The sequence below is a fragment of the Falco biarmicus genome, chromosome 14 (assembly GCF_023638135.1).
Source record: "Falco biarmicus isolate bFalBia1 chromosome 14, bFalBia1.pri, whole genome shotgun sequence".
Classification (NCBI taxonomy): Eukaryota; Metazoa; Chordata; class Aves; order Falconiformes; family Falconidae; genus Falco; species Falco biarmicus.
The window spans coordinates 21,290,567-21,317,886 of NC_079301.1; the positions used below are offsets into that span (position 1 = coordinate 21,290,567).

At 57.4% G+C, this 27,320-nt stretch overlaps 1 protein-coding gene across 2 annotated transcripts in view; it reads right to left on the reverse strand.

Moving 5' to 3' along the window:
* The window catches only part of SLC16A2 (solute carrier family 16 member 2), a 43,109-nt gene extending 23,326 nt beyond the window's left edge, over positions 1 to 19,783 (reverse strand). For both annotated transcript variants that reach the window (XM_056360177.1, XM_056360176.1), the window contains exon 1: positions 19,336 to 19,783. In XM_056360177.1, the coding sequence (XP_056216152.1) occupies positions 19,336 to 19,768 (433 nt within the window). In that variant the 5' untranslated portion in view covers positions 19,769 to 19,783. The remainder of the gene's footprint in view (positions 1 to 19,335) is intronic.
* Positions 19,784 to 27,320: the final 7,537 nt, after the last annotated feature.

Genomic DNA, 27,320 nt, shown 5'->3' on the forward strand with positions numbered 1-27,320 from the left:
TGCCCCACAGCTCCCAGCACTCACTCGAACGTGCGATGCCAAACCCAGGCCTTCCTCCTGATTTTTTCCATGTTTCCTTTTTTTTAATGTATTTTTTCTCCCTACCTGTGATGGCCCTCGGATGTCACCCCTGCAATGCAGCGTGACACCCGAAGGACAGGAGTGCCCATGTTTATCTGGCAGCTCAGCAGCGGGAGGGTGGGGGAAACACACTGGGGAAACCACCAGCAGTCCCCAGTCCCATTTTGGAGACCCTACCCTCGGCGAGGCAAGCAGATGGGGGCCAGACCCCAAGTGTCTGGCCTTATTTTCCTGGGCTTATTTTGGAGCAATTTGGGATTTACACACTCCTGGCGTGCAATGGCCACATCTCCTAGCATAGCAGCTCAGGGCTGGACCAGCATCTCCCAGGGATGTCCCAGCTGGGACTGGGTGACCAAAGCTGACCAGGTCTTTCCCCAGTCCAGCCCCAATAGCAGCACAGTGCCCCTCATCGGAGTGAGTGGTGAGAGCGAGGGCTCCCAAGCGGCTGCTCCAGGTTGCCCCTCTCTGGGTGACCACATTGCTTCCAAGAGGGCAACAAACACAGTATCTACCTTACAAAGTGAAAGGGAGAGCAAAAGGTCAAGGTCTGGGTGAGGGTCAGGGTCAGGATCAGGATTAGGGGTTGGGTCTAGGTCAGTGTTAGGATTTGGGTGAGGCTCAGGGTTATGGTGAGGGTCAGGGGGCCTGGCTCTCCCCAGCCCAGTGCGCCCTGGAAGGTTGGGGGTTCCATGTGCTGGCTCCTCACCCTGTGTTCTTGAGGAAACAGTTCCCATTGCCGAAGCCAGGTGGGTCCTGGAGCCAACAGCAATGATTAACTCCAGTGGGACAGTGTGGGTCAGCCATGATCCCAGCCACTGGCTGCTGCACGTCTGAAATTTTAAGCCTTTGAAAAAAACCATGACCTGACCAAACTTCACTGGGCTTTGGCTATAATTAACCTCCTCCAGTCACTTGTACAAGCTTGGGAACAGCTCAGCACTCACACCTTGCCATGGCCATCCTCCTCTCCTCAACAGGGCAGTGGGGCCACCCTTCCCCTGCCCTCAGCCCAAAAATGTGTCATCTCCTCCAAATCCACACCACAGCCACTTCTGGTAACTGGTAGACTCATACTGGTAACCAGTTCCTGCAGCCCATAGACAACTGGGAGGACAGTGCATCTGGGAGACAGGGGTTGTGGAGGTTCAGGAATTCACCCCACTGCTTTATCTTCCTTTGGAGACCACCAGCCCCAAGAGACCGCTCCACAAGACATGTTCGACCACCCAAGGCAAAAACATGTTTGCAAACAGGGCAGGGAGGATGCAAGTGGGTGGGCACCTGTGAGGGCATGACCAAAGTGAGGGGCAGCCTGCCAGCCCTTCCAAGCCTGCTACTGGCGCCAGGGCTGGGCCAGCTGCACTGGGGCACATGGCCAGCCAGCACCAGCCACCACTTCCCAGCCTGGGACCCAGATAAGTGCTGCCACTTTTGGGGGGACCCCTGAAACCCCAAAAGGGCAGGAGGGCAACTCTGGGGGCACCTGACCCCCTGCCCCACGCTTACCTGGGCTCCAGCACCCTGCCAGCCATCCCATGCACATGGCTGTTATGGCATTTCCCCGGCTCAGGGCAGCTCGGCTGGCTCTGTGGTACCCTGCCGGGATGCAGAGCTCATGGCTCCTGGCCAGCGCGTGGCACAGCAGACAGCAAAGCAGCGCCGCAGCTCGCAGGCTGGGCTGAGGGTACAATGCCAACAGGGCCCTTTATGCCAAGGTCAGTGGTTCATCTCCCGGCCAGGCACGGCATCTGTGTGCATCCCTACGGGTGCCTACACCCAGTGCAAACCCTGCTGGCATCGCATCTCCATCTACCTGGTGACATACCCAAGACATGGCTGCAGGACCCCAGAAACTCCCAATGTGCCCAGGTGAAAGCACCTGAGGCATCCCAACCCCTTGATGCCTCAGAGAGAAGGTGGGACAGCCCTCAGCCCCTGACAGAAGGCAGGTTGGGTACCGCTCCCCAAACGTGGCTGGTGGCCCAAGACTGCTCCATCCCTTGTGAAATCACCGGGCACTGTCTGTCTCCTCTCCCCCCGCCAGCAAACCCTGCCTGGGCTGTGTTTGGGAACCCTCCGCCTTCTGCGGGGAGGCTGGGGTGAGAAAGGATGCTTTTTTCCAAGCTGTAAGAGACAGAAAAGCTTCCCTCTTTGCCAAATTTCTCCTGAGCCATCTTCTGTTTCCCATTAATGGCGAGGAGAAACCCTCCGGCCCGGGTCCATGCTCCTCCCTCCGCAAATCCCACAGGCACTTGTCAACATCCCAGTAAAAAGAGAAGAATTAAACCCACCCAACCTGGCTGGCTGTGACACAGGGACCCACAGAGCGGGGACTGGCGGTGGGTGGAAAACAACCCCCCTGCTCTGCTCTTACATCTCCCCCCCAGAAACTTTTCAACTCCAGTTGCTGGCAGGAGCCAGGCTGATCCCAGCTGAATTCCTTCCACTTACCAGCAAATAAATAGCAGTTAAATGGAAGGAGAGAGAAAAACACCCTTTTTTCAAGAGAAAACAAAGAGGCTGGGAAAAATAAAAGGGGGCAAAATGTTGGGCTGGTCACAGGCTCATGGAGATTTCTCCACCCCACCCCGAGTTGGGTGCTTGACAGCCTTCCCTTCCAGTTAATTAAGGGATACTCCAGCGAAAAACACTTCCAGCCCTTTGCCAGCCCTGACCATTAAGGGGAGAGCCACAGCATGCCTGAGACCAAACCCGGGAACCCTGGCCACAGTGTCTCACCTGGCCCAGGCACTTAAGCCACCATGTGTCAGACAAATAGGTGCCATTGCAGAGCATCTATGGTCTCCTCCCAGCCTTGGCAGACTTCTGCCCAGCCTTTTCTCCAAACTCTCTGGTGATGGGCATCTCCGACCCTCCCCTAGACCACAGCTGATCTTCTTGCACTCCAGGGACTTCTCCCAGCCAACACCTTCCTTGCTGCAAAATTCCAAAGCATCACTTTGCAACCTGTCCCTCGCTGGACAGAGGGAATAGCTTTATGACCTTTTTTTGCAACTTTTCAGGGAGCTGAAGGCAGTGATGCACCTTCCCACCTCTAGCAGGAATGACCCCAGCCCAGGCTTCAGCACTGCACATCATGCCCCCTCCTCCCCGCCACATCTCCCAGGCGGCCCAACCCTTTCCCAGTGTGTGGTGCTCAGTGCAGACACCTTCCCACATCCCCCTTGGGGACCGATTAATAATTAATTGTCCCTTCCCCTCCTCTCCAGTGCAATACAGTGCCTGGCTCTTGTCACTTTGCACCCCAAGCCTGTATAGGCAGCTCCCCAAAACACCCAGCTCAGGGGAGCCCCGCGGGGAGGGACGGCTCCTGCCACCCCCAGTGGCTGCATCACCCCAGCCCCATGTTGGGGTGTCCTCACCACCGCCCACAGCCACCCACTGTCTTGTGAACCCTGAAGGCTGTTTGATGCTTTGGAAAGCACTGGGGAGCAGAGCTGTGCCCTGGCTGGGCGCATGTGCTGTGGGGAGCAGGGCGGGGACCTGCCAGCAGCCTTCCTCTGGGGGGATGGGGATGGTGTGGGAAGAGTCAAATCTCCCAAGCACCCATTGGCCAAGGCTGGGGCACCCCGAGGATGAGTGAGGTTGGAAGAAAGCATCCCCCATGTTTCTCCCAGTGGCAGCCACGTGCACCGCTGGCACCGCTGGCTCTGCCCCGCCATGGTGCTGCACGGCAGCATCCTCCCTCCAGCCACCCCGCAGCCTCTAACCATCCCCCAGCACCCCCCAGGCTCCAGGGGATAAAAATGCTGTGGCAACCTCAGCCTGAGCCCCCCTGGGGCAAGCACCCCAAAAGGCAGAGCGCTGGGGAGGTAGCGATGCCTCCCCTCCAGCACCCGAGCAGAGCCGCCCACCCAAATATTACCAAAATATTTCAGTTATGTTACCTATTTGCTTACACCCAACAAGGCCCCAGTTTCCCTGAAGACACAAGTCCGCCCAATACCAGACTCTGCACGGGGCTAGAAGTATAAAAGGGAAAATCTAGGCGGCAGCAGCGGCTGCTGCGGGTGCTTTCCGAAGGGAGGCCCCTCTCCAGGCTGTGCCAGTCAACAATGAAGTTGTTTTGCCTCGAGCTCTGTTCACAAAGGATAACACCTCCCTGCTATGGCCTCTTCACCTGGGCTCTCCCACTACACCACCCCGAAGCTCAGCCCCAGCCCCAACCCCCCCATCAGTGCAAGGGACAGCACAAGGTGATGACTGACCACAGTGGGGGATCCACTGGGGAGTCTCCTCTGTTGAGCACATATCTTCAAAAATCAAAATAAACAAAGAAAAGCTGTTTGGAAGCAGGTTGAGCAGAGCTCTCGAGCGGGCACGCAGCCACGGCATCTCGGGCTGCCCCAGCCACGTCTAGGTGGCCAGAGGGCTCCGTGATGGAAGAGCTGGGCTCTTCTCCTGGTGGCCATCAGGCAATTACTTCTTCCTCCAGTGCCAGAGAGTTTCCCCTGGGATACTGACACCTTGGGATACTGCTCCTGAAGCCTACCGGTGGGGGAAAAAAAGTCCCAAAAGGACAGAAGACTTGCGTATCGTCATTAAACCAAACATTCAGAGGCCACAAGAGGGGTAAAATATCCATGTGATTTCAATCTCTTGGAGCTTCCTTACCTTAAAGCACACATTTCAGAACAACTGGATATCTCAGGAAAATAGACTATGCTGTAATTAAGCAAATCTGATAGCTAAAGGAAACTAAAGAACAGTGCTATTCTATTTTATTTAATCCCCACCCCCCCAAACAAGAAACAGGTTATACCCCTTTGCCAATGGGCTGTTACTTTTGGCTGACCTGCTCTCATTTGAAAGTTTTTCAGACACTGGGTGGCTTCGGCAGCTGCCCCGCGGTGCGGGAAGGGCCAGCCCTGCCCTTTGATGCTCCAGGCGGGAGGAGAAAAGCCACGGAGGAGGCATCGGGGTTTCCTGCGCAGGATGGTACCCAGCCCCGCATCTCCCATCAGCATCCCAGCCCCCAGCCCTCCAGCTCCTGCCAATACACCTTGAATGGGGATCCATAATACACATACACACACATATATACCTACATGTGCATATATATACACGCCTGTGTGCATCTGTGTATACACACACATATACATATATATTAAAAAAGCAACCCCTGAGGGCTTTAGCCCACACGAGGGCTGCGGGCAGAGCCACGCCGAGCCTTCCTCACAGCCGCGCAATGTTTAACGAGGCCGAGGGGAACTGGGGACAGCCCGTACCATACAAAGTGCCTCGGCAGCAAAGTGTTTTGAAGCCCAGTAAAACATTAATATGCTTCCCCGGACAAATGCCTTCCTTTTTGCTGCATCAAGGGCTTTGCAATCAGAATAAATAACAGGGCAGGTTAATGATGGTTTCTATCGGTTACAGGGTAAGTTTGGGTTCTCCTGCAATTCAGATCTAAAAGCCATACATCCTGCCCCTGTGGCCAGGGAGCCTCCTCTTCCTCTCCATGGAAATACTGCATTTTGGGATAGGGGCAGGAATCAAAATTACTGTTTCCACAGGTGCCAGGTGTGGGATTTCTGTAGGTAACACGCTGCAGTCCCCAGGCTGTTTTCAAGCGTCTGAGCTCCAGTTTCTCCCATGAAACCCATCCTTGCCCAGGGGCAAAGGGAAAAGCAGGGGCCAAGCAGTTCCAGTGGCATAGAGCTGAAGCTGCCCAGGATTTGGGGGTAAGGAGGGATGTGAGGGACCACAGACAGCCCTGGGATGCAAAGCCCCGAGCACAGGGTGGATCTAACCCCACCACTTGCCCCAGCACCAGACCGTGGAAGTCTGCTGGAGGACACCAGCCATCAGCTGCTCTGTGACAGCACTGGGGATGGTCCCTTTGCCGAAGCACCATCAGATTGCTCAATCTCTGCAATGACCCCAACATGGGGCTCTCCCTTCCAAAGCGTGGCTTGGCTGCAACGAGCTGGTACACGCACATGGCAGCGGCACTGTGGCTGCCTCTCCCCCCGCGGGGGAGAGGTGTCGAGTGCCACCACGGGGCCAAGTGTCTGTGCCATGGGCCAGCAATGACGGGAAGAGCAGTGACACCGGGGTAAATCTGCACCATGGGGCCGAGCAGAGGCAGCCTGCAGCTCACTGCTGCCTGCACATCCCTTCCCCAGGTCCCTGCCCTGGGCAGGAAGGGTTCCCAAATCCCAACTGCTACAGCCAAAGTCACAGCAAGATGTCAAGCCCTTTCTGTTGGCCAAGGACCAACTCTGAGCTGTGGCTGCCTTGGAACTGGAACGGTAAATGCAGCCGAGCTGTGCTCCCCAGCTGCAGCTCAGCAGCAATCACAGGCACCCTGAAGCCGATATTTCCCCCCCAGAAAAAGATCTGTGCTGTGGCACTGGCCAAGGAGAGATGCACTAGAACAGCAGAAGGCACGGGATGCAGATCCCTGTTGGCATGCACGACTGGGTTCGACCTGGCCATGAAGCTTCAGTGTGTCGAGGAACCGGGAGGGGCACAGAGGTGTAAGGGAATGGGGTGATGAAGAAGCCAGACCCCCATCAGCTGGGGTTTGGGGTCTCCCACACTGCTGCCAGTCCTGCTGGGCACTGAGACAGTGGCTGCGGGCTGGGGATCACGTGGCATTTGCAGAGCCAGGGAGAGGCTTGCTTCTGTCTCCATTGCTAATGAGACTAATACCAGCTGCTTCTCGCTTAACCAGTCTGACCATCGGGCTGAGCCAAAACTGATTCATTCATAAGAAAATGGAAAAGGAGATTGACTCGTCACCAGCCCTGACTAATGGGGAAACCAGCCAACAACCTGCTGCTTGCACACCAGCCCTGGCATCCTGCTTTGTCTGCTCTTCATCATCCTCCCGAATTCAAATGCTCAGACAAAGCCTGAGCTTTGCCCCGGCACAGCTGTGTGATAAAAGAAAGAGCTATCTGCTGCAAAAAGTGTCGGCGTGTGGCCAGGGGGCCAACATCACCCAGCAATGCCTGATATTTTGCAACAGCTAATTCCTGCTTTGGAAGCAGAAGAAACATTAAAACCCTCAAAGACGTTGCTTTTTGTGCTGCTCTGCCTGGCATCATCCTCCCAACAGCTTTTTGGTTTGGTGTTATTTTCCTCCATGCCTCTTTACCCTGCAATAAAAGTCTAAGCAATCGCCTTCACTGGGCAGAAAAACTCTCCGCCACCCTGCTGTAAAAAATGCTTTCTGCTTTTTTTCTGTGGCCTGTTTTGCTTGATGAGGCTAGTGGGGCACAAATGGGGTCTGGAGGGACTGAAAACGGGGTGACTGGGAAACCTGGGCTCAGAGGGATGCTGCCCCAAGGGAGGGAAACAGGCTCTGAAATCCAGACGGGCTAATCTTATCTGGGCTAATCTTATCTTGGCGTGTAGCTTGGGATGGGCGAGCGAGGGTTAACAGCCAGTAGCAGAGGTCAAATCAGGACCTGAAGTACCTCCACTCCGGGCTGTTTGGTTCAGGCTTTGGTTGATGAACTGAAGCAGGGCAGAGTTTAACAGCTTAAAAAAAAATTATTAAAAAAATTGCCGTGATTTCTTAGCTTTGGGCAACATATTTGATTTTACATGGATCTCCCCTAACAAAGGCCCTCTCCCAAAATGAAGATTGCAAGGGCCAGGCTCTCCCAGCTGAAAGGCTGTGGCTCCATCCCTTGTCCCCAGACATCCTGAGGTTTTATCACCCCACCCTGCAGATGTCAGGGCAAACATGGCAAAACTTCAGTCCTTAGCAAGAAACCCACCCTACACCAATATGGATCTAGAAAATCCCCATTTTCAAGGCAGAAAATCTCCAGCCAGTCCAGTCTGGGCAGGGAAACGCCTCAAATCCCGATGCCAGCAGCATGTAGCCGCTCTGATGGCCACAGGGTTCTGTGGGGACAGTGGAACACCAGGACCCTGCAGGTCAGAGACAAGCAAAGCTCCAGGTATCAGGGCCGATACCTTGCTCACCTCTCCCACACCAGCTGCAGCAAGCTGGGCAAGATGGATATTGCCAATATGAATGTTGCCAAATATGAAATTTTCCTTTGCCCATCTCAGTGCAGGGGCACTGGTAGATCATTTCATACATGACACCGAGAGCACAAAAGCCTTGTTCAAGGGCTTTTTCGGATGCACACCCCGCTCTCCCTCCCCAGGACACCCAGCCACGCAGCATCAGCCCGATGCCCACGTGCAGCGGCAAGCATGCACCCTGCAACTGCCAAGCAGGGCAGGAAAAACCTGCAAGGGATGGAAACCACATGCCCAAGGTGCAAAGGAAAAGCCATCCAGAAAGCGGTCGACAACATCCCTGTGAGTCCTCACCCTTTCCCCTCACAGGCTGGTTTCTCACCAACTGTGGGCAAGCTTCCCTGGCACCGGGGCGGTCAGCATGGCTTTTATTTGATGTTGAATTTCCCCGCAGGCAGGGGCCGCGGTGGGGTAAGGGCAAGAGGAGCCCTGTGAAGACCTCACACCTCCAGCAGCGCCAAGGCCCCACTGAGTTTATTTTGAAAAAAGAAAAGAAAAAAAACCAAGAACCCAACACCACTGATATTCATCCCTTGGCAACGTCCTATCTCAATAACACTCTGGTATTATTATACTCTCCAATTAAGTGATAAACTGTAATTGCCTTATCTGATGGGGTTAGGCAGGGCAGGGAGGCAGGAGCTGGCCTCTGCACCCCCATCCCAGGTTGGGTTTACGGGGCAGACAGCATCATGCCAGGCATTTTAAAGCCACCGTGTACAAAAGCATCTTCCTGCTTGGCAGACAGATGGGCAGAGAGGACCCCTTGGCAGCACCAGCTTCCTCACCCCGAAGCTGGGTCAGCAGCATCACGCTCATGCCTGCGCACCAGTCCCATCCCCGCAGACACAGGTGGCATCCCAGGAAGGCACTGGAGGCATCTGCCAGCTTCCAACCAGGAGACAGCCAGCTCTGGCCAGCATGGAAGCCCACAGGAAAAAGGAGCAGCTTTTAACCCACTCTGCCTGCAGGAAGGTAGAAGCAGACAGTTGAGGGACCAAAGTGCAAAACTACGTCATCAGCTGCTCCCCAGCCCTCCCACATCCCTGCTTCAGCAATCCGGGGGAGCACCCTGTGGCCGTGCAGCTGGGAGAGCCTGCCGGCAGCCTGGGCACTGGAGAGCAGCCCTTCGGTATGGGATGTGGCACGCTGAGCTGTACCAGCCAGCTCAGGGCACTGGTTTTAGAGGACTTGACCCTTGTTCCCCAGCCCGCTGGCTCAGCGTGCCGAACAAAGCCGCACCCAGCAGTCCTCAGGCCATAATAAGTCCAGCTGGGTATTTTCATGGAATCAATTTAGGTTGGAAAAGACCTTTAAGATCAGCAAGTCCAACCATTAACCCAGCACTGCCAAGGCCACCACTAAACCCCAGGTGCCACATCTACACGTCTTTTAAATCCCTCCAGGGATGGTGACTCCACCACATCCCTGGGCTCCTGTCCCAGTGCTGGACAACCCTTTCGGTCAAGAAATTTTCCCTAATACCCAGCATAAACTTCCCCTGGCACAACTTGAGGCCATCTTCTCTTGCTCCATATTCGTCACCTCTGAAAGAGCTCGCTGGGCTATGGCATCCTTTCCAACAAGATCAGCCCTGATTTAATTTCCTTTTTTAAGTTTGGTGTCCCCTCAATCCTGATTCTTGCCATTTTTTCAAGCTTTTTCATATTTTACCTCAGCGCCACTCCTGACCTGCGAGTTTTCAGCACAGCGCTATTCACCAGCCTTAGGAAAGGAACATGAAGCCCTCCAAAATCCCCCCCGCATGACCACCTCCCAGCTATGCCCCAATCTGCCGGACCAGAGAAGCCGCCCGCTCCCTGTGCTCCCACCCCAGCCCAGAGGCCACGGTGAGGGGTGCCCATGTCCCCCTCCCAGGGCGAGCAGGCTCCCGCCGGGGGCAGCCACAAGAAAGGCCAATGCAAATCGCATCGTTAGCATTCTTTCCGTTTTAATAACCCAAGGTGTTACCAGCAACAGTGTTACTGATTTTTATCTCCGCAGCGCCTTTTAAGAGCTCCAATTTGTTTTTCTTGGAGATCTCATTTTGTTTTATTAAAGCTGACACCGAAGAGGGAAAGGAGACATTCTGGGCCCAGAACAAAAATATCCCGTTTAAATACCCCGTATTATTTTCTTGGAAACGCTTCTCCTTTGACTTTAATTAAGCTCTCCCCGGGCTCACGAGCTTGGCGTGCTTGGCTTTCAGGCGAGTTTAATCCCAGACAAGCTCCCCCCGCCCCCAGTGCTCCCCGCTTCCATTGCTTACACAAACCTTAAGAAATAAACTGGGGGTTTTGCTAAAATACATGGATTAATAGCTGGCCTGCCATCAAGAACATCCTGACGTTGCCTCTTCGTCATCGGCTGGTCACAGAGTAAGCACATGGCCCCAGCTGCCCTGCTCGCTTCACCGACAGACCCAAAAAGCAGCTTTCCTCTCTTTATTTTTTTTTTTTTTCCTTTTCTGCTGTTGCAATGCTGGGTATGGAATGGGGAGATCCCTCGCCAGCACCTGACCGTGCTCCAGAGCCACCCCGGCTATCAGAAGGTGCAAGCTTGCCCACAAACCTGGCTCCAGCAGCCACGGTGCTGCTGCTGAGCCTTGTGCAACTGCACCGGGTGCTGCCGTAATATCAATAATTACCCCCCCCATGGTAGAAGCACTTTAGGATGATTGCAAAGTTAAACACTCCAAAAGTTGGGAAATCCCAGGAAGGAGCTTGTCTGGGCATCATCTGGTGCATACCCATTATGTAATTACCGTCAATCTTTAATCACAGATGATTTTTTTTCCACCAGACCCGATTCAGACGGTGCACAGGAGGCACAACCCTCACTTGAGGAGCTGCCATTAGATTTGATTTCCACCTCGGCAGGCTCCAGCTTTATTAAGCGAGCTCCCACTGCTTCACGCGGGGTTTGTACAAACCCTCCGGCCGAAACGCCTGACTCCTTGGCAAGCACCAACACCCGCTCACGCAACATCCCCCCAAGAGGGAAGGATTTCATCTCCCTTTTACGCACAGGATCTGCAGGCGTACAGATTAAGGCCAAGAGCTGCAAACAAAAGCTTCGTTTTGGTGCCTGATGTGAGATGGCCAAGAAAGGGGCTTTTGGGGATGCCGCTGGGCAAGGCTGGGGGGGCTGCGTGCCCCGGGGGTCCCTGTCCCAGCTGGTCCCTGGGGACAGGGTAACGGGTGGGTGCTCAAAGCAGGTTCCTTTGCTGCAGGCACTGCGGGAGGGTTGTTTCTCCTCCCTGAGGAGGGCCCGGCTGTGTGCCTGGGGCGAACCCCAACAAGTCAGCCCACGCAGCGAGTACCCATGCCGCTCCAGCAGCACACGGAGCTTCCCACCCCGGCAAGGCCAGCTGCCAGCCCTGCTCCTGCTCTGCACCAGGGACAGCAAGCAAAAAAACATCACCAGGCAGTTAAATCCAAACCCAGAGCCAAAAAATGCCCCAAAGATGGGGAGAAACAGGGTCCAGTGAGCTTGCCTCCTCCACCATCGGGTTTTGCAGAGCAGATGCTCCCAAAGCCATGCTGCCAGCACCGGCAGCCCCAAAATACCATCTCCATCTCGTACTGAGGTGCCTGCACGGGGACACGGCGCCGGGATCTTGTGCTACAGCGGTGTGGTACCATGCTCCCCTGCCTATGCCCTGTGGGATGCAGGGACGAAGGGACAGGATACCTCCAGGCTGGAGTTCCCCTGGGGTGTGCAGAGCCAAGGGATGATGGGGCTGAGCTTGCCAGCATGCCACCTCTGTCCTCTTGCCAGTGCCAGCGAGTCCAGGAGGTGGCTCGGAGCACCCGGAGCTGCTCCTTACACGGAGGGCAGTGGGTGGCACGGCACAGCTGCCAGGCATGCCCAAGATGAGTCCTGGCGAAGCAACTGCCACCGGCATGGGGCTGCGACCTGGCAGCTACTCCTGAGGGCTTTTCCCCATGCTTCACCCTGCTCTGTCTCTCAAGGGATGTGCTGGGGGTGGGGGCTCTTGCATCAGGTAAATTTTTAGGGTTCTACAAATAAAAGGGCAAGAGGGGAAAAAAAAGCCTGAAAATGTGTTAATGCAACCCAGGGCTGTGCCATCCTCCACACCACAGCTGCATTCCTGCCCCGCCGGCTCTGCTCGACAGAGGATGAGGCAGGGGCAGGAGCTTTGCTGCCTGTAGCCAGTGCCACCAGCAGGCAGCGGTGCAGACAGCAGTACAGGCAGCAGTGCAGGCAGTGGTGCAGGCAGGGTGCCGCAGGCAGCCCCGCATCCTGCCTGCGCCGGCAGCTGGCAGGACCTGTTGTACAAGGTGCCTGGGAGAGACTGGAATGGCTCACGCCTGCGAGCGTGTTGCAGCAATTCCCAGCACACGTCATGTGGGTTTTGCAACCGCCCCAACTGTCTCGGGGTGGATGAACGGAAAGAGCCCGGAGTGAACCGAGCTCCCCAGTGCCCACGGCAGGCACGGGCAACGCCCCGGTGCGGGAGCTGGGCTGGGCCCCCGGGTGATGCCCAGCCTGGCACACACCTCTCCACCGGGCATTCTTCCACAGGGATGAATGCCAACAGGCAGCATCTCCTTCCCTTGCAATAGGGAATAATCAATCCTTCAAGAAGAGGAAGGCAAACCCCAGCAAATCCCTGCCGTAACGGGTGCAGCAGCATTTCTGCATGTGTGTCATATTGGCGTATGGGGGGTACCCAGTTCTCCCACCCCTCATTGCCAGAGCAGGTATGGCAACGCCGTGGACACACGGGCTTGTGGTTGAGGAAAGCTGGGAAAAGCAATTCCCCAGGGAAACCACTGGCTGCAAGGGTGGGTGCATGGCCACTGTTCTAGTTGGGAAGTGCTGGCATCCTCCTCCGTGCTCTGCCCGCCTTGTAGGGAACCCCTGAGGGGTCATCATCCCAAAAAAAGTGAGCAGGGGAGGCTAAGGTATTTGGTGACATGCCAGAAAATTCCCTACAGCACCTGGACGCCGGCCAAAAGTGGGAAAAACCCCAATTACGGAGCCAGGGTGAAGCCTCAGCTGTTTCCAACAAGGGGCGGGGGGGCTGTTTTGGGAACTCACGTGGAGGGGGGGGTGAGAGCAAGTGCCCATGGCACTGAGCCAAGCGCCACTGAGGTCCCCATCAGCCCGCGCATCGCTTCACCCAGTTGCACTGTCACTCCACGGCTGGCACGCGCGCCACGCCACTTTGGCAGAGGTCCCAAGGAGTCACCAGGATAAAAAAGCAAAAGGTTACCCAGGCCCTATATTGAGACAGTGCTGACTGATCCGAATGGCCCCAGTCACAGCAGCTACCAGTGCCACCATCCCACTGGGATTAGCTCCCCGTCAGCAGGGCAGGAGCGGACCTTGTTTACCACCACCCATGCCCCCAGTGGGAATCGCACTGCAGGATACAAAACCAGCCTTGGGATGGTGGAAAACCCGATTACTCCTCCTTCCCCAAACAGTCCTACAAACCCTACAGGGAATCCGTCAGCCCTGGCTCCGCATCCACCAGCCTGGTGGTCTCCATCACACCACCAGACTCTTGGGAAGATGGCTTCTCCCACCACTCGCCTGGTACACGGTGGGATGGGGTGCCCGACGGCTGGGGTGCCCAACGGTGCCGCCCCACAAGCTGGATGTGCCCTGTGAATGGATGTGTCTGTAACATGTGGGATAAGGAGGGAGGGAGCCAGCGGAGCTGCCCCGGGGACAGGAGACAGGTGACAACGCCTGCATGAGCTATGTGCAGCCGGCCCAACGGGCACTGCCAGCAAGGTCAGCGGTGCCTCCCAGCTACGGGGTTTCACCCAACCTGATGGGTCAGGTCTATTTTAAGGTGCTGGACGTCAACCGCCCCAGCTGATGATCAGCTTCCAGCTGCTGATGGTTTTTAAGGGGATTAAAGGGTGACTTGTCAAACTCCTGGATTTCCCCCAAAAAGGGAAAATGAAACTGCTCCTTTGTTGCTAATCCCCCCAGCCCTGCGGCGCTGCACCACACTGTGTCTCACCCCATGCTTCCGCATCCATCCCGGCTCTGCACACTGCAACATCCACCCCCTTTGCCCTCCAATCCCTCCTCCTCCTCCCAGTCTCAACAATGGAGCTGAAACCCAGCACCTTAGTTTAAATTACGAGCAAATCCCCGCAAGGTGGGGTGGTTTTGTTTGTTTTCTTGTAACTGAAAGGACGAAAAAAATAAAATAAAAACCCAAACCAAGGGCACAACCCCATGCACCACTTCTTCATATACTGCAGCAAGATCACGGGAGATACCACCACTTGAGGATGATGGCCACCGAGAAATACAACCGAGACTGGAGCATCTCCTTCGCTGGCTGGTAGAGGACACTTGAAGATAAATTAAAAACCACTAAAATGTCAAGCGTGCTGGTTGAGAGGGCCCCTGCAGTCTTTAAAAACAAGACCCTCCCTTAGAATCAGCACTCCGGCCTCCTAATAACCTTAATCACTCCCGACAGCCCCAAGAACCAGGTTTAACGACACGGCTGTGTTTTGTTTGCTTTTCAGGCTGCTTTATCTCACACGGCACCTTGCACTCAGTTCAAGCGACAAAAACCCAGTTCCTCAGAAATTTGCCCCTGTTTCCGTGCAATCACAAGCTCCAGCTCCAAACAAGGCAGAAGCTGAGCTGGGAAAGCCCAGCACTGGCACACTGGCACACTGGCATCCCACTGCATGACACTCCCAGTAAAGCTGGGAAAGCTCCACAGTGCCCTTTGCACTCCCCAGCCAACAGGGCTGGGTGATAAAAGGCTTTTGGGGGGGCTCTTTTTGCTGGATTTACATCCTTGTCTGGGCTACATAACTATTGCTCATGACAGCGCATGCCTCTGTGGGGTTAGGAAATGTGGAGCAGGGCTGGAAGCCTGGATGGATGTAGGGAAGCACCCAGGAAGGTCCACAGCACCCTCGGCCAATGCATCTGTGAAATGGGGCCAGTGCAGCTCCCTGGCCATAAATAAAATCTCAAATCCTGCAGATTTGGGTGAGAAGGTGACAATCACCGTACCACCTTTAGGAGATGGAAGCATCCCAAGCACCAGCACCGGGTGATGATACCCATCAGATACCCATCTCAGACCTATCACCGGATCATAATTTGTATTTAAGAGTGTCAGTGAGGGTGCCCTCACCTTCCCCAAAGCTGAAACCTAGCACCTAGGGTAGATGTCTTTTATCACAGCAGGCTAAATAAAGTGCAGTTTCGTGGCAGCTGCCCCTGTTTGGTCTCACTAGGGCCATGGAGTACCGCCGAAATTTAGTTGGGACCATTTCCAAGAATCACCTCTTGTGATTTACACTCTCTTTGGGGTTTCCCTTCTCAGCGCCTAGTGCTCCAGCCATGCTCACCCACCCTGGGACTCTTCTTTGGCCCAGCGAGGAGCCCGTGGCTTCTCCTCCCCATCTATCACTATCAGCACTGAAACACTTTATTCTCTCCAAGAAACAAACTCCCTTTTTCCCACCAAGCCTTCATTACGATGCTGGTGTAAAAACACCCTTGTCCATCTAAGCTCACCCATCCTAAGGATGTGAAATCACTGGTCACAAAGAAATTCTCCACCAGAACAGATGGGAATTCAGGCATAAAGGTGACTGACACCAGCTATGCCCTGGCCTTGTGGCCACAAAGAGGTACAATAAGCCAAGGGCTATGGTCCATGCACCAGCCCGGCTTCCCCGGGCACGGGGCGCTCCAGCAGCCTCTGCTCCCCAGCTCCTGTGACTTGGCTAAAACGGGGCACCGGCTCCCCAGGCTCCTGCACACAGACCAGAGGACGCTGCTGGACACATGGACACACTCAGAGGAGCTGCAGCCAAACCAGACCAGCTCCTGAGGCCATCCCTCCAAGTGCTTGCAGCTCCTAATTCCAGCAACCGAACATTAAATATTAAGCAAAGAGAGTTAATCTATAGCTGGGATATTGACACAAAGCAGAGGAGGGGAGAAGAAACAGATAGATAAACATTTTTTTTTAAATCAATATGCCTCTCCAGGCTGCCCTGCCAGTGCTTGCCAGATGTCCAAGCACAGCACCAAGGATGCATTTGAAGGAACAAGATGCACTAGGAAGTGCTGCCCTCCTGGCAGTCCCTGGGCAGGTGGGGCCCCTCGCCAGGACCCTGGGGTGCCCTGGGTGCAAGTGGGACCTGCTCGGCTGAGGGCAGAGCCCTGGCTTGGCCCAGGCTCCCCTTGCACTCACATCTCCCGAGGTTGGGAGCGTGTCCAAGCAGCGGCAGAGCAGTCATCGATTTAAGAGGGTCAAGGCCCAGTTAATGCTTACCAGGACTGTTCTGCCACTCAAATTGGCTTTTGGAGCTGGGGAAGATGAACGTGCCAGGATGGTTCATCTGTCCCTTGGCTCAGTGTCAGCCTGCACCTGGCAGGACTGGCATCGGAGCGGCCGTGTCCCATGGCTCCCTTGTCACCGGAATGAGCCTTGCACAACCAGAGGGAAACACCACCATTCATCTCCCAGCAAACACTTTCAAGCATCACTCAACACCTCTCCAGCAGAGGAGACCAGTATTTCTTTTCCTGGCTGAGTGCTCACATGGGGTTTTTGGGGTTTTTTTTTTATTCCAGTCTCAGCATTCCCCCCAGCCCTCCACTCCCCCCGAAAGAAAACAAATCCCAAAGCACAGAATGTGCCTTGTAAAAGTCCCAGCTCTGGTGTCCCACCGTGCAGGGGCACGCGGTGGTCCCAGCAGCCAGCCCGCCTCAGCCCGGTGCTGCTTGTTGACATACGCAGCGCAGTATATTTCTTTAAACAAAGGAGCCTATGCATTCAATGCATTGTTGAGAGAGGGTTTGTTTTCAAAGCCTGACCCCAAATCTGAACTCCGCGGATCCTGCGTTTCTCAAGATCAAACGCGAGAAAACGTGACCAATGCAAACAAGAAATAAACCTTGATAATTATAGCCATGTGCTGGGGCGGCTATTGTTTAGTGCAGACTAGTACCTGCTTTAGCATAAACATAACCCTATTTTTAAAGGGATGCCTGACCGCCTTACAGCATTACTCCCCATCTTGCCTCCAAACCCCCTCTTTGGTACAAACCCACCTTCCCGAGAACGGAGCGGAGATTTAAGAGCAGAGCCAAAAGGCTAAGCGATGTCCCCATGGCCACATGCTGGTTGGAGCAGGGAGTGGGTCCTTGTTCCCCTGACCTGCTCCTGCTTGATGGGGAACAAGGGGGGGCCCGGGGCCCGGCTGTTGCTTGCAGCTGGCAGGAGCAGACCAGTGTTGGAGGACAAACAGACAGCGCCGGTCTTTTCAGGAAGGCCATATCACTTAGCGCTTGGAAAGGAGCTATAATATTTTCCTGATTATGTTTGCACGCAAACGAGCACCGTGGGGAAATTATGCAACGCTGAGTGGGGAGGGGTGGAAGCAAGGAAGGGCTGGAGGGGGGCCCCACACCGCACCTCGCTGTCCTTGGCCCCAGACGGTGCAGCTGCAACCCCCGAGGTACCGCGCTCCCTGCTGCAGATGGGCTCCATCACCCCCACCTCTCCCCTCCGCTGCCCGAGCCCCTGCACCGCAACCTCTGAGCACAGAGGCAGCACTCCGCTGGCGTGTCACACAGTGCAGGGGTTATGAACGGCCTCTCTTCATTAAGCACCCAGACCAAAATGCATATATTCGTCACCCAGGCAATTTAATTACTGAGCCCGGGTTCACCTCGCACACCCACACACCTTTCTTTTTCAAGGTCTCTGTGCGGTCATAGCCATAAATAAATAGATCGCAGGAGCAAGAGGCAGATGCTGACTCCTGCAACCTCCGTCTTGGGCACAGAGCCTTTAAACCACCAGAACTTGCAGTATTTAATTTCTTTTGTTAACGCTTCTACCTTTAGAGCTCTGCCTTAGGCTTTCTAGATACAATCACAGGGAGCAGGAAACCAAGAGCTACGTGATGAGCTTCCTGGGGATCACACTGCACACTCCTACAGCCCATCAATCACCCTAATTACAACCGGCCACACGTCCGCAGCTCTCTGCGGCACTCCGTTACTGCCCATAATTACATGATCACACCGTTTCTCCGGCAATGCATTTCATCCCGGTGCGCTCATCGTCGTGATCACCAGTCATGAGACAGCTGAACGGAGGGAATGCAGGCAACACTGGTCCCCAAAATAAGACCTGAAGGTCCTCACGCACCCTGCAGCACGGCCTCTCTCTGCAACACTCCCACTCTGGCTTCTGACCGCTGTCCACGTCCCACCCCGGGTGAGGACACCACCACGAGCAGGTTCCCTCAACACCAAGTGCTTGCCTCTCTACCTGCCCGATAAAAGCAAGGTGGGCCATGGGTGTCCATCGCGACGATGGGCATGATCTTCTCTGGGAGGATACAAGAAGTGGGACAAGGCTGAGCCTCACGATGCCAGCATGTCAGGGACCCACTGGGGCCACCACCCCGGCAGGCTGATGCCCCCCTGCCAAGCCTACTTAAACAGGGGGGGTCTTTGCAGCGAAAAACATCCTTTTTCTCCGTGTCAACACTACATGGTCTTGAGCCTGTAGGTCCTACCAAAACACCCAGCCGGGTGCACTTTGTGGGTCTTGCTATTAAGGGAGGTTAGCCACTGGAGACCCTGGCTGGCCTGGGTGCGAGTGTGCTGGCAGTGCTGCCAGACCTGCCCCACGTAGCTTTCCCACTGCCGTACAACTCGGAAGAAGCGTGTCGGTGAGGCAGATGCTCTCTTGCAGCCACCCCCGGGTGCGAGCCGGCAGATACGGCAGGCAAACCCAGAGCTCAAAAGCCCCCCCCCCAACAAGATACCAATAATAATAATAAAAAATACAAGGGGGTGGCTCGCACACACCAGCTGATCACCAACGCTGCTCTCCTCACTCCACAACACACCAGGCAGGAGAAGCTAAGGGCGTGCTTTTCAGATGAATTACTTTTAATTGAGTACATAAGAGCTTAGAAACACATGATGCTGTTGGAGATAAATATAGCCACGGCTACAAGGATGGCGGGGGCTGGGAGCGATCGCGGCCGAACGCATCCCAGAAGGAGCTCGCAGCCCTGCCGCCTCCGGGAGCGCTCGGGCAGCAGAGCCGCCCCGGCCCCGGCCCCGCCGACCCGACCCGGGCTGCCCGCCCCGCCTGTGCGAGCCCCGAGCGGCCGCCCGGGCCCCCTCGCCGGCCCCGCCCGGGCCGGGAAGGGGCCGGGGAGCCCGTACCTGTTTTGAACTCCAGCGCGGGGTCCTTCTCCCCCTCGCCCAGGTCGTTCTGCAGCATCATGTAGAGGATCCCGAAGGAGTTGTGGATGCCGAAGATGGAGCCGTTGCACCAGGCGGCGGCGAAGACCACCACCCAGCCGAAGCCGCCCTCGGGGGGCTGGAAGGGCGCGGCGGCCCCGCTCGGCCCCCGCTCGGCCCCGGCCCCGGCGCCGGCCCCGGCCCGCGGCTCGCCCTCGCCCGCCGCCGCCGGCCCCTTCTCGCCGCGCTGCGCCATCGCGGCCGCGCTCCGGCCGCCGCCCGCCGCCCGACTGCCCCGCAGCCGGTCCCACATGCCCGCCGCCCCCCCCGGCCGGCCCCCCCGCCCGCCCCCTCCTGCCGCAGCCTCACTCCCCGCCTCCCCTCCGCCGCCTCCATCCTCCTCCTCCTCCTCCATCGCGCCGCTCGGCCCCCCGGTCCCTACCTGCGGCGGGGGCCGCCCGCCGCTCCCCACCCCCCCGGGGCCCGGCGCGCTGCGGGCGGCGATTCCCCGACGTCGACCGCGCTCGCCGCCCGCCCGCGGGGCTCAGAGGCGGCCCCGGGCCCGGCCGCGGCCCCGCATCGCCCGTCGGGCCGCCGCGCCGCCCCGCCGCCGCCGCATCCCGCGGCGGGCGCAGCCCCGGGGCGGGCCGCCGCCAGCACCGCCCCCGCCGCGCCGCCGGAGCCACCGGCCGTCCCCCCGGCGCGGGAGAGCCCCGGCCCCCCCTCGGCCCGGCTGCCGGAGCATCCCGCGGGACGAAGCTGCCCGCCGGCCAGGGGGGCCCTCGACGGCCGCGGCGGGGTGATGCTGCGGCTCCCCGCCGCCCCGGTGCGCGAAGCGGCGGCAGCGAGCAGGGCGGGCGGCAGAGCCCAGCGCCGCCAGGGGGGCGATGCCACCGCCTGCCGGTGGGATTCAGGGCTCGCCGGCATCCCCTGGCCCGGCAGGTCCCCGAGAGCGTTTTGGGGGACAGCAGCTCCGAGCCCCGGCAGCCTCGCAATGCGGGGTGGCGGGGCGGGGACGCTGTGGCTCGATGCCAGCCGCGAGGCGTCCCCCGGGCCCCGGTCACCCGTGGCCACCCCGGCGCTGGAGCCCGGCCCGGCTAGCGGTGGCCATGCGAAGCCGGCGGGAAGCCACTCCCGCGCCTCTGTCTCCTTCTGCAGTAAGCGCTGCCTTTTCTCCTCTTTCAGTAAATAATTACAAACCCACCAATATATTAAAGCCTGTCTTTTCACACGCTGAAGGTATTTCCACTTTCATATATGCCAAGTCTAAGTTATTATTCTTTCTTTACCCTAATGGCTGTGTCGGTGTCAGATTCCTATCAGGGTAAAATAATACATCCCAACCTCACGCTGCTCTTTCTTTACCTCCAGGGATATTAATTATCAGCGCCTGGCGCGGCGGCGGGCAGGGTGCGGAGCCGGCGGGGGGGCGCAGGCAGGGTGCGGAGCCGGCGGGGAGGGTGCGGAGCCGGCGGGGGGGCGCGGAGCCGGCGGGGGGGCGCGGGCAGGGTGCGGAGCCGGCGGGGGGGCGCGGGCAGCCCCCGCTCCCGCCTCTCCCACCGCCGCACAGCGGCACCGGGTGGGCTGCGCGGTGGAAGGCGCTTGCCCGCTGCTGCAGTCGCCAGCCTGGCGCAGCCCCCGGGGGACATCGGACCTCCCCTCGGCCCGCCGCCCTGCCCCTGCCCGCAGGTCCCCGCCAGCTCCGGGACTACCCCGCCGCCGCCGCCGCTTCCCGCCCCAGGGATGCGGAGCGGGGCTCTCCGGCTCCCGGCAGCCTGCGTGCGCCATGGCGGGACCCGGGCTGGGGGGCAGCTGGTGGGAGATGCGCCCTCTCCGCCCGCCCTCCCGCTCGGATCGAGCCGCCCAGACCCCCCCGCCCGCTGGGCACCCGGCGGCGGTGCCGGGCTGGGGCCGCCCCCCCGGCGGAGGAACTGCGCCTGCACTGCCCTTCCTCCCCGGCAGGCTCCTCCCCGGATCCCCACCGCCGCAGCGTGGCCGGGAGGCTCCGGCGGGCTGGGAGCATCTTCCACTGCCCTCTGCCGACACGGGGAGCCGCAGCGCTATTCCGCCACAGGGCCGGCTGAGGTTGCTGGCCGGCTGATTTTATTTGGTTAAGCCCCTGCGGTCTGAGAGGGAAAGGGGGGTGGGCTACCCCGGGCTGTGCGCAGGGCAGCTGCCTCCCAAAATGCTGATTCCCCACAGCAGCAGAGCTGGAGCTGGGTTAAAAGTAGCAGAGAGAGAGGTGGGAGAGCCCCTGGCCATAGCATACACCATCTCACGGAGGCTTCACCCCTCCGGAGCTGCAGAAGGTTCTTGTGGAGTGGGAAGCAGCAGGGTTGATATTAAACGCACAAACCCTACCGAGCAGCATCTCTCCTGGCTGCTGGCCGCATGGTGTCTTGACAGAGCATTTGCTGTCACTGGCTGTGTCAGGCATCCCTGCAGCTTTCTGGGCTGGACTGAACACCAGTGAGGCAGGGGATAAAATCATGGGGTGGGGGCTGGATGAAGGCTGGGGTTAAAGGGCTGAGCCGGGCAAGCTGGTGGAGGCTTCAGCCGGGAGGGAGCTGCGGCCTGGAAAGCTCTGGCAGCATCAGGCAGAAGCGGCTCTGCTCACTGGTGTAAGACTGAAGCATCATGCCCAGATGCAGCTCTAACCACAAACTGAACAAAATGCCAGGAGAAAAAACAGATAAAGCTGCTCTTCCCTGGTTGCACTGTGATAAAATACCCTGCTGCATCTGCAGCACAGCCTTCCTCAAAGCCCCCAGCCTGCTGGCTCGGTAAGGGTGGGCGGAGGGCTGCGGCTGAGCCAGGCTCTCCAGGACCCACATCCAATGACCCTGGCGAGCTGGCAGGCAGCGCCTTGTGTCACAGCCAATGGGCCTCCAGTTGCTCGGGCAAAGCATGGCTGTCAGCAGCTTGTTGCTTGTCTCCAAAATGTGGTGCCAGAGCCTCTGCCAAAGGGATTGGCAGCTACAAAATGCATGTGTTTGGTTTTGCAGAAGGGGAGGAGTGACCAAATGGAAATATCTTATGCAAACACCCTGGGAAGCGTCAACGGCGGGACGTGGCCTTGGAGGAGAATACAAAATCCTAGTGGCTTCGCAACCTGGCTTTGTTTCAGTAGGTTTTACACAGCAGGACGGGGACATGTAGGGCCATCGTGAGGACAAAATGTCGCTGACGTCATCTGCTGCTTGACCGAAAGTACCAGGAAAACAGCTCGGGTAGTGAGCAGCTCCCAGCAGAGACACTGGCACGCGGGGCACACACCCTTCCCGTCATTAGCAACACTTTTCCCTTTGGATTCCAGCCGTAGTTAAGACAGCTGTTAGATCTGGCCTCACAAAGACAACAAATAGATTATTCCAGAGGCATAACCAACACAGGGGCACCCTGAAGGGACACAGCAGTAGTCACCCACTGGCAGGGATGCTGCAACAGCAGAGTCCAGAGCCCAAGGCTTGTCACGGTGAGAAGGCAGCGAGAGTACCGGGACCTGCAGTGCAGCTAGTGCTGCCTTCAAAGGAGAGCAACCTCGACACTGGCAGGGCTGCCACCCCTAATACCTGGCCAAGGCAAAACCCATGCCATGGCATCCTCTCTCTGCCTCACCTTCCCAATGTTTGGAATCAAAATACTAGAAATGGCATTTTCCACCTTGTTAGCAAGATTGAAGTTGATGCTACTTTGTTTGGCTGAAAAATGAGGCAACTTAAAAGTGCTGGTGTGAGCAGTGGATTTTCAGGGCACCTTTGAGCCCCACGTTTGGCTTCATTTGAATGGTGGAAATCAGAGCACCATGTTCACTCCAGCAGCTGCAGGCCGGGTGGGGAATGTGGTCTGGTTCAGCCACAGCTGCTGCCCCACCTGCTTTACCATGCAGTTGAGCAAAAATCCTATTTCTGGCCCAAACAGAGCAACGGGGTGGATGCATGTTGTATTAAAGGGCTTCTGGAGTGGTTTAGCTGCCTGCTCACCTTCACTGTCCAGATGAAGAGGTGTGAAGGGCATTTTTGTGAGTGTTTTACTGGTTTTGCATCTTTCCTTTGAAACAGGAGCTACAGGAACGTGTTGCTCTGAGAAGTGGAAGCTGCTGGCCACAGCCACCAACCCCAACCACCACCCAGCCGCCAGCAGCCGCCTGGCTCTTCCGTGTAACCCCACAGGACCTTGGCGAGAGGTGCCAGAGGTGCTCTGCTGATGGGAAGAGCTCAAGCCGGCACACAAAGGAGGCAAGGATCCAGCTGTAAATTAATATTTTATAGAACACCAAGAAAAATCAGAGAGGCTAATTACAGCGATAATCATCGTGGCCTGGAGGCATTTCCAGGGAAGTCAGGAATTACCCAGGATTACCTCACCCCTTGCAGCAGCCTGTGCAGTAGGTGAGCACGTGCGGCAGTAGCAGCATGGCACCCAGCACCTCCTCCTGCGCCAGCTGAGGGTCTGCAACCCAAACCAAAGAGCAGCCAGGTTTTGGCAGCCTCCTGGTATCCGATTCCAGATGCACGGGGCTTGGCTTGCTGAGCTGAGCGGGATGGAGGGTTGGAGTCGCAGGGTTTTTGGCTGGGTGCTTACCTCAGTGCTGCTGTGCTGGTGCGTGCCTACTTGTCCCTGGTGTCTCCAATGCGGGAGCCATCATTGACCTCAAGTATGTTAAAACCTCGAGATGTTCAGGGCATCACTAGCAGAGAAGTTTTTGGTTGTGCCTGCAGGATAAGTTGTTCCCGTGGTTCCTTAATTAGTGGTGGTAACAAATAATTGCATGATTTATCTAGGGACAGAGTGAGTGAATTCCCCATCAGCTCCTCGGTTTGGAAGCAGGGGGGCACATCCCACCTCCAGCACGGCACGGGGCTGGCCCCACGCTGTTCGTGGCAAGCCTGAAGCATCTCTTCGAGCTGCTTGGCCAGGAGGGCTGCCTGCTCCTGCCCCATGGCTCAGAGCAAAGCCAGTGCAAACATCTCCAGGGTGAGCAGCGCTGGGAGCAGAGAAGCATCAGTGTGGCTGGTTCATGCAGCTGAGCTCGAGCAGGAGGGCACAACTGGTCTAAAACCCAGCCTACAAGTGGGACAGGAAAAAAAAAATCTTGGGTAAAACCCCCACACCTGCTGTGCACAGAGCTGGGAAGAGCCTGGGCAAAGGCTGGCCCTGGGCTGAGGGTGCTGCTGCCTGCCTGCACCCTGCCCGAACCACACTGCAGCACCCCTGGCAATGGCAGGGACACCAGGCACAAAGCATCCCCTCCCACAGCGCTGGAAAAGGCACAGGAAAAGGACTTCCTAACCTGTGGAGTTCGGAAAGAGGCAGAGAAGATATGCAAGGACCTCCCATCAACAGACCATCTGCCAAAATGTCCCCTCACCCATGGCCTGGCCACCCTCTGAGGCTGCGGTGAGACAGCAGAGGTCCCCACACACAGCAGCAAAGCCTATGCTCCCTGGCATGCTGCCTTTCCCTGCCCATCCCTGCAGTGTGGCAACCAGATGGCCAAGCTGCATGGGCCACCCCGGGCACCCTGCCTGCTCGTTTGCCCATGCTCTCCAAGCTGTGAGCACGCTCGCCCAGGTGGTACAGGAGATGGACCGGGGGCTCCTGGGGCTGAGGCCCAAAGTGGTTGTGACACCCATCAGATTTTCTCTTTGCAGTCTGCAGCTTCATGACGTGCTGACTTGCTCCTGCCGGCTCTGGCAGCACAAAGAGCCCCGGAGCTGCTCCAAGCAAGGGCTGGGTATGACGGACGGTGGCAGGCAGGGGTGGCAGCTCACCTTGGATGCAGTGGGCTATGGCAGAGGGGCTGCTCACACCCCCCGGCCAAAGGCAAGTAATCCGAATCCCTGTCCCTGTGACAAGGTGGTGTCGGTCCTGGAAAGAGCATCAGCCTGTCTCACCCTGACTGGCTGCGCTTCTGCCTCTGTGAGGGTCAGGGAAAACTTTTATTTCATTTTTTGAGATGAAAACACCTCGGGTAGCACCAGCTCATGCACCAGCATGGGGACAGCACAGCCAGCCAAGGAAGCCCAGGCTGAATCCGAAGCAGCCAGCCTGAGTGGCCAAGCTGCCCTGGCCAGCGGAGGGAGGTCCCCAGGGCACCCACGGGTGGGTTGGTGTGAGGGTGCAGTGGCCGGGGCTGGCGCAGGCTGCAAACCTGCCTGAGCACGTTAAAGCTGCCCTTACGCTGCTGCCTGTGAAAGAGACGGGCACTGGGATGGGACACAGCCTTGGGCCAGACCCCTAGGTCCAGCCTAGCGGGTTAGCAGAAGGTAGCAGCTGTCCCTTTCGGGATACCACCACCATACAGGACGTTTTCTGTTGTGTTCTTTTCTTGATGTTCCTGTTTTCTCTCCTTGCCGAGGACCGGGAGCGGTCGCAGCAGTGCTGGGGGTACAGGAGCCTGATGTGCTGGAGAACAGGGAGCTTTACCCCACTTTCTCCACCTTGCTTACCGCAGTGCCTTCCTTACCAATACGGGTTAATCCAGCCCTGGAGCACTCTGAAAAAAAAAATTAAAAAAAAAATCAAAGCGTGAGTCATCCCACTCCAAACCTCAAACCATGTCACAGATCATCCCTCGCGCTGCTGAAGTTCTCCCCCTTCCCCCACATGCCTTAGTGGAAGGGGAAAGGGGAAGCAAACACGGTTTCCCACATCTCAGCTCCTTGCACAGCTACAAAACCTGGCTCGCCTGGCTTGCTCTGCCCTCTAGTAGCGGCTGGATTTACAGCAATGTGCTGCTTCTGTGCGGTGCCTTGCTCTGCTGCACCGCCAGCCCAGAGATGCCCTTTGGTTGCCCGGTTGGGCAGGGGCAGAGCCAGGGGTTTGAGGAGAGGGTAGGGGGTCACCAGAGCCTGCCCTGACTCTTCTGGCATCCCTGGCATGGATGCGCAGCTGGCACAGGCAGAGCCGTGCAGTTTTCCTGCAGTCCTGGCCCCTGAGCTAGTCATTCATGGCACTCCTTGGCCAGCCTGGAATATCCAGGCCAGTCACCGGGGCTGGAGCATGGACAGAACCTGGACAGGGGGGTTGTGTGGACTGGAGTGGCCTGGAAGGGCACAGCCCTGAGGGGGGGCGGGCATTTCTGGACCACCCAGCTTGGGTTCTGTCAGCTCCAGCTGAAGGCTTTGACCTGGTCTGAGGCCAAGCAGCACCGTGGGCTCTGGAAAGAGAGGGACTCTGGAGATGGCAGCCCCAGACCTCCAGCCCCACTGCCACGGAGCCCCATGCAGTGAGACAAAGCCCTTGCAGGTGGTTGCACTAAATGGCATCTCAGCGTGGCCCAGCACTGGCTCAGGGGCATGACCAAGGAGAGGACTGAAAATCCTTGGGCAATAGCATAGAATAACAGAATCATTTAGGTTCAAAAAGACCTTTAAGATCATTGAGTTCAACCCTTAAACCAGGACAGCCAAGTCCACCCTAAACCATGTCCCCAAGCACCACATCTATGCAGGTTTTTTTAAATATCCCCAGGGATGGTGACTCCACCGCCTCCCTGGGCAGGCTGTCCCAGTGCTGGACAACCCTGTCAGTGAAGACATTTTTCCCAGTATCCCAACTAAACCTCCCCTGGCACAACCTGAGGCTGTTTCCTCTTGTCCTGTCACTTGTTCCTTGGGAGAAGAGACCGGCCCCCACCTCGCTGCACCCCCCTTTCAGGTAGTTGTGGAGAGCGAGAAGGTTCCCCCTTGAGCCTCCTTTTCTCCAGGCTGAACCCCCCGGCTCCCCCTGCCACCCCCATCAGCCTTGTGCCCCCACCCCGGCCCCTGCCCGGCGCTGGACACGCTCCAGCCCCCCAGTGCCCCCCCTGCCCTGTGGGGCCCAAACCTGCCCCCAGGGCTCGAGGGGCGGCCGCACCAGCGCCGAGGGACAGTCACTGCCCTGCTCCTGCTGGCCACGCTGTTTCGGCTACCAGCCAGGGTGCTGTTGGCCTTGGCCACCTGGGCACCTTGCGGGTCACATCC